Genomic DNA, 6,920 nt, shown 5'->3' with positions numbered 1-6,920 from the left:
GCTCTACAAAGAACACTTGGTAAAGCCTAGTACTCAGATCGACAAACGAGTACGTTAGCGTAAAAACTTTAATCTTTCCAGTGGGACCAAAATTTCAAGAGTTTATCAGAATAAAGCGTGATACGGTCTTACTGTAAATCAGCTGGGTTTGTTGACAAGCAGTTAAAATTCAAATATCGTATACCTTTAAAATATATTATCAAATACCTTGGCAAGACAAGTCTGTCGCTGTACAAAGAAATTCAAAAACAATACAATTTAAATTAAACAATTGTTTTTTTAATTTAATGATAATATTTGCTAATTTCAAGTTCATAGCTGCACTTTTATTGTGTTTTTTCGAACGTTTTTGACCCAAGAAACATTTTGCTCTGACAAGAGGCACCCCAGATAGTTGTAATGTTATTTTGTCCTCACATGTAAACTCCTTCAAACGACTTCTGCGGGCTTTTGATTTTTTCCCTCCATTTTTTAAAATGCTCAGTGAGAAGCGCACGCCAAAAGATTAAATTTTGTATTCCTTTCGCTAGGGTTCACCCAAAGTTCATTTCAGCAGACTGGCAACGCTATGAAATTTTCTGGTATTTTTTCGTCGATCTGAGCTGCTTGCCTCTCGCTCTCTCTCATGACTGGCGTACGGTTTTCGTCGATCTGAGTACTCTAAGGCACTTTCCCGCAAATACGATATTTGAATTTGAACTGACTGTCAACAAACCCAGCTGATTGACAGTACGACCGTAGCACGCTTAATTCTGATGAACTCTCGAAATCTTAGTCACACTGGAAAGATTAAAGTTTTTACGTTAGCGTACTCGCTTGTCGATCTGAATACTAGGCTTAATGGTAGACAGTGTAAATGTTTAATTTTTTAACACTTTCCCATATGTCAATAAGCTAATGGTCGACGCAGCTGGACTCAGCGTAAGAAATATCCCAAGTCAAAAAATTAAAACATTCCACCGTTCCACTTTCGACGCTAATTCGCCGACATTGAGGGTAAGTAAAATATCACCTAAATATTCCCGCCAGCATTTGTATTCATATATATATACATATAAATTTACCACTGATAATTTTTGGTTTGTTCGTATACAGCGCGACCTAAGGTTAGAATATTTCATTGCTTTTCTTTTAAATAATTTTTTTTAGTAAATTGTCTCATATGTTTTAAGTGCGTTTTAATATAATGAGTTTTGTGTACATATATAGTTTGTAGTCAAAAACAAATAATTGAAAAAGTACGCGTCAACGAAACACATTGACAAAAACTTGTGTAATTTATCTTAAAACATTACAAAAATTGTTTTTACATTTTTTTATAGCAGAATGAAATAAAATTACAAGAAATTGATGCCAGCATTGTCCAACCGGCGAAAATAATTTTATGCTCAGCACGCGTGCGTGGGCTAGCATCGATTTTTCGCTCAATAAACTACTTAAAATCGGAACGTGACTATTCTTAGACACTCCTTAATCAAATAATTTGTGGATAAAGATAATTGATTGTACAATATGGGTGCCTACTTGTCGCATCCGAAGACGGATAAAGCGTCTACAGATGAATTTAATGAGTTGCTTGCTGTTGGAGCCAGCTCAATGCAGGGCTGGCGGAACAGTCAAGAGGTAAACAAAATAATTATTTTTTTTAGCAACATTGATATTAATGGTATACAAAATATTTCAGGATGCACACAACTCCATTTTAAATTTTGACAAGGATACATCGTTTTTTGCTGTTTATGATGGTCACGGCGGAGCTGAGGTAGCCCAATATTGTGCCGACAAGTTGCCAGAGTTTCTTAAAAGTCTAGAAACGTATAAAAATAAACAACTTGAAGTGGCACTTAAAGATGCATTTTTGGGATTTGATAAAACGCTGCTTGATCCTCCGATAGTCAGCATACTAAAAATATTGGCAGGCGAACATAATTTCGTCGATGCTGATGCGGAGGATTACGATGATGAAGATTTAGCTGAATTGCAAGAGGAGAGCAACTTGCCTTTAAATGAAGTCCTAGAAAAATACAAAGGGCTTCCGCAGTCACACGATTCGGTCATTCAAAAAACGGAGAACGAAGCAAATTTAAAAATGCTTTCGCCATACTTGCGCGGCCGTCGGGCCGCAGCTGTAGCAGCGGAAGCTGCCAATAAGGCTGTAATGGACCCGACAGCTAAACCAGAAGGTTCCTCCACCTCAGCAGCAGCAGCAGCTGCAGCTGCTGTTTCTGCCCAAGCTGTAGTTGACTATGCAAGTCCCAGCAACGCAGAGCGGACATTGCAAAAGCTCGAAGACGAATCAATTGTGAGCAGTAGCAATAACGCTCCATTAAAAAATGCAACTCTTGATAAAAACAAGGAATCGAATGGGATTGCTTCTATGGAAGAGAGTGGGGTTACTATTTCTGATCCCAGAATGGCAACTGAGGGTAAGAAGGAGAACAACGCAGAGGAATCATTCGTATCTGGATCTAACGATGTCGACAAAGCGAGCCCAAATGGACAATCCTCTAAAAGTGAAATTACTGGAATTTCGTCGACTAGCAAAGAATCTGAAAGAGTCCTAAAAAAGATAAATTCTCAAGAGGATGAGTCAACAGATGATGATGCCGATTATGATGAAAATGACCTGGTCGAGAGTCCTGATATTTCATCTGCAGAAAGCTCTGATGAAGACATTCAAGATGGTGCTGCCAACGATGACGATGAAGAAGACGATGTAAGTAACAATTAAATTTTAAACAATTTCCTAATTAAAGTATCCTTAGGGGGATGAGGTTAGTGACGATGATGAGACGGATGAAGATCAAATGGCCAATGATAATTTTTGCGCAAATATGATTGAAGAACCTGGCAAAGATAGTGGATGCACTGCTGTTGTTTGTTTGTTGCATGGTCGAGATTTGTACGTGGCAAATGCTGGCGACTCGCGCTGTGTTATATCCCGAAATGGTCGGGCTATTGAAATGAGTCTCGATCACAAGCCTGAAGATGAAGAAGAAGCCTCGCGCATAGTTAAGGCAGGTGGTCGCGTCACTCTTGACGGCCGAGTTAATGGCGGCCTAAATTTGTCTCGAGCCCTTGGAGACCACGCCTACAAAACCAATCTTGAACTGCCTGCTGAGGAACAAATGATATCTGCCTTACCAGACATCAAAAAGTTAATTATCACCCCAGAGGACGAGTTTATGGTATTGGCCTGTGATGGTATATGGAACTATATGTCCAGTGAGGAGGTCGTTGATTTTGTACGATTGAGATTAAAAGATGAAAACAAGAAATTGTCAAACATTTGTGAAGAGGTAAAGTAATATAACATATAAAACTATATGATAAATAACCATTGAAACTTTTAGCTTTTTGACAACTGTTTAGCTCCAAATACAATGGGCGATGGGACTGGTTGCGATAACATGACAGCTGTAATTGTCAAATTCCAGGAAAACCTACAAAAACTACAGACTACCATTGATCCATGTGAAACCGAAGATGTGTTAGCTAACACGAATGCAGCATATGAGAAGGTTTCAGACCTTAATAATGATCAGAGTACACTGAAGAGATGCGCTTCGCCAGATACTGCTTCTGAAATCAATGATTTAGAAAAAAAAAACAAATCCAAACGATTAAAGACTGATGAAATAATCGAACCATCCGACATTATAAGCAGCACTCCATCATCGGCCGAACAGGATGAATGCACTAGCATGAAGGCGAGTAACGAAGTCACTGTAGTTGTTTCTTCATCGTAATTTGATGTACGAAAATGCACTCGTATTCAATATTTGATTGTAACCTGCATTTTAATCTTAAAAATATATGAACTCAAAGAGTCAAATGCGAAAATTGGAGCAACATTACAAAAGCTATGGCAGGTGTATGCAAGCAAATATTCATTTGTACACACTTACATATATTTTAATTATATTTAAAGACATACTTTTTAATTCGTCTTTTCATAAACTGCTACTTAAAAGATAAAATAAAGATAAAATTGATATAATAATTCATATAAATTAAATATGATGTTCTTTATTTTATAAAAGCAAAAAAAACATCAATTTTATAATTTGACGTAAAAAACTAAAAAATCAATAAACGAAGATATTTGCATTTTTAATTTATTTCATTCAGGTACCACTTTAGATGCTACACAAAAATGTGTAAGATTTGATTATTATTAGTAATTAATAAACGTGTAACTGTTATAAAAAAGATTGCAGCTGTATGCTGAAGGTATTTCCGTAGAAAGAAAAATTAACATTCATTACTTGAGTTAAAATGTAAAACTGATTTTATTTTCTTAGTTCTTGCTTAAAGGGGTATATACCTTTTTTTGTCGAAAAAAATAGGAAAGTTTGGATTTTTTATGTATGTAACTATTGTTTTTATTAAATGAATGATTATATTTTCTGAAAGTTTAGATTGTTGACAATGTTTATGCAAAAATTTTTGAAAAAATATTTAATTGTTTTAAAGGTGTGGCTGTTTCCCTTAAACGCCCTTTTTTTAAGAGCCTTGCGGTGATAATTCCCCAGGACAAATGGGTCAACTGATACCGAAAAAATAAAAATATTTCATTAGTTTAAAGTAGTATCCTGTAATTGAACGAACGTTTTAAAAAATTTTTTTTTGTTTTGTGGATACGGGAACGTTTAATGCAAAAAATGACGTTTTTGGACGCTAAAATTCTCACAAAACTATCTATTTTGGCGAAATAAAAATTTTTACATGAAAAAACGATCGTTCAAGTACTAATAAAATTCATTACGGACATTTAAAAAAAATTTGAAGAAAATCGGTTCAGTAGTTTTTCGTCAATCCATACCACCGCAAAGTCATTTAAAAAAAAACCATTTCGAGATATTCGCGTTTAAAGTTTCAAGTTTGGGTTTGGGCGGGGACGAGGCGCGCGGCTAGGAACGCTGTAACTTTTTTTCTACTGCTCAAATCTCTATAAAAATTTTGGGAAATATTCTCAAGAAGTTGTTCTTTAAGATTAAGCAAAAAAAAATTTCGATTTTTTGAAAATGAAAAAGGTATATACCCCCTTAAGTAAATAATATATATTTTGATTTGGTATTAATGATAATTAGCGTTCTTAAGTGTTCTGCTAAAGGACGCCAAGATTGTGTGTGTTTAGGTTATTTGTTACATAGATTGGTTTAGAAATTCATTTATTAAAAATTGAAAATACAAATTTAGTGGACAGTATAATTTTTCGATTTATTTTATCTTGCTTTTAATTAATTTATTTAGTCTTGTAGTCTTTCCTTACCGAAAATTTTCTTATAGCATAATAAATTTAACGTTTTTCACAACATTTTTTATAAGTAAATAATATATGATCGGTTTGTAACTTTTACATATTTAATTTAATACTTAAAATGATACAAAAACTTTTTTTTGTTTTTAATTTCACATTTATTTATTTACATTATTTAACGTCAAAGTGGAGTCCTTTAAAACTGATGAGCTATTTCGGGGAAGCACACAGCCTTTAATAGTCATCTGAAATGAAAAAATCAAAAAGATTATTATTGTGTAGACTTCATTCTAATGAAATAACCAATAATATACATAATATAAAAAAATAACGGACTTGTGAAAAAAAATTGTCAAAATGTAATATTTTTGTTGATAGAATGTTAAAAACATATATATATAAATTAAATGTTTTAAGGGTTAGGTATTTAGATATGTTTATCTAGAATAACTGGTTAAATTTTGAGCCAAATCGGTTTAATAGTTTTGAGACAGTGCTTCCCCGAAATTTCAAAAACATGGTTTCGGCAAAAAACCCTTTTAAAGTTTTGGTACCAAATAAAACATACATTATTGCATACACACTTTCATACACTCTACGGCGCGCTTTCCTTTAAGCCTAGTATCCAGATCGACAAACGATTACGCTAGCGTAAAAACTTTAATCTTTCCAGTGTGACCAAAAGTTTGAGAGTTTATCAGATTTAAGCGTGCTACGGTCGTACTGTCAATCAGCTGGGTTTGTTGACAAGCAGTTAAAATTCAAATATCGTATTTGCGGGAAAGAGCCTTGGCAAAACAAGTCTGCCGCTGTACAAAGAAATTAAAAAATGATGCAATTTAAATTTAACAGTTGTTTTTTTTTTAATTTACTGATAATTATTTGCTAATTTAAAGTTCATAGCTGCACTTTTATTGTGTTTTTTCGTACATTCTGGACCTAAAAAACATTTTGCTCTGACAAGAGGCACCCCAGATAGTATTAATGTTATTTGGTCCTCACATGTAAACACCTGCAATCGACTTTTGTGAGTTTTTTGAGTTTTTCCCTCCATTTCTTATAATGTTCAGTGAGAAGCGCACGCCAAAAGATTACATTTTTTAATCTTTTCGCTAGGGTTAACGTTTCCGCAGACTGGCAACGCTATGGAATTTTCTGGTATTTTTTTCGTCGATCAGGAGACCGACGTGAAAAAAAGGCCCGACGAAAAGTGAACGCCAGCTGTTTGCCTCTCGCTCTCTCTCATGACTGGCGTACAGTTTTCGACAAACGATTACGCTAGCGTAAAAACTTTAATCTTTAGAATGTGACCAAAATTTTGAGAGTTCATCAGATTTAAGCGTGCTACGGTCGTACTGTCAATCAGCTGGGTTTGTTTACAAGCAGTTAAAATTCAAATATCGTATTAGCGGGAAAGAGCCTTTAAAAGATATTATCAAATACCTTGGCAAGACAAGTCTGCCGCTGTACAAAGAAATTGAAAAACAATACAATTTAAATTTAACAGTTTTTTTTTTAATTTACTGATAATTATTTGCTAATTTAAAGTTCATAGCTGCACTTTTATTGTGTTTTTTCGTACATTCTGGCCCTAAAAAACATTTTGCTCTGACAAAAGGCACCCCAGATAGTATTAATGTTATTTTGTCCTCACATG

General features: G+C 34.4%; 1 protein-coding gene across 2 annotated transcripts; it reads left to right on the top strand.

The window, feature by feature from the left end:
* Nucleotides 1–1,021: 1,021 nt before the first annotated feature.
* On the top strand, nucleotides 1,022–4,018 carry LOC108053030 (probable protein phosphatase CG10417). Of its 2 annotated transcripts, none has more exons than XM_044457506.1 (5): nucleotides 1,022–1,106; nucleotides 1,326–1,623; nucleotides 1,685–2,716; nucleotides 2,766–3,299; nucleotides 3,354–4,018. In XM_044457506.1, exons 2-5 carry the CDS (start codon nucleotides 1,513–1,515, stop codon nucleotides 3,747–3,749), a joined length of 2,073 nt encoding a protein of 690 aa, XP_044313441.1. In that variant the 5' UTR covers nucleotides 1,022–1,106; nucleotides 1,326–1,512; the 3' UTR covers nucleotides 3,750–4,018. The 2 variants fall into 2 exon arrangements, with proteins under 2 accessions (XP_044313441.1, XP_016991087.2); XM_017135598.2 differs by having other exon boundaries at nucleotides 1,023–1,106; nucleotides 1,323–1,623.
* Nucleotides 4,019–6,920: the final 2,902 nt, after the last annotated feature.

This window comes from Drosophila rhopaloa, unplaced genomic scaffold, assembly GCF_018152115.1.
Source record: "Drosophila rhopaloa isolate 14029-0021.01 unplaced genomic scaffold, ASM1815211v1 contig_160, whole genome shotgun sequence".
Classification (NCBI taxonomy): domain Eukaryota; kingdom Metazoa; phylum Arthropoda; class Insecta; order Diptera; family Drosophilidae; genus Drosophila; species Drosophila rhopaloa.
The sequence above is the reverse complement of the archived record's forward strand: the minus strand, read 5'-3'. Positions and strand labels throughout refer to the sequence as shown.

What these genes read in the sequence shown, in the direction of transcription:
- LOC108053030 (XM_044457506.1), top strand. Translation starts at nt 1,513, where the DNA reads ATGGGTGCCTACTTGTCGCATCCGAAGACGGATAAAGCGTCTACAGAT. An exon ending in ATGACGATGAAGAAGACGAT is followed by an intron (nt 2,717 to 2,765) that starts GTAAGTAACAAT and finishes AAGTATCCTTAG; the next exon opens with GGGGATGAGGTTAGTGACGA. An exon ending in TGTCAAACATTTGTGAAGAG is followed by an intron (nt 3,300 to 3,353) that starts GTAAAGTAATAT and finishes TGAAACTTTTAG; the next exon opens with CTTTTTGACAACTGTTTAGC.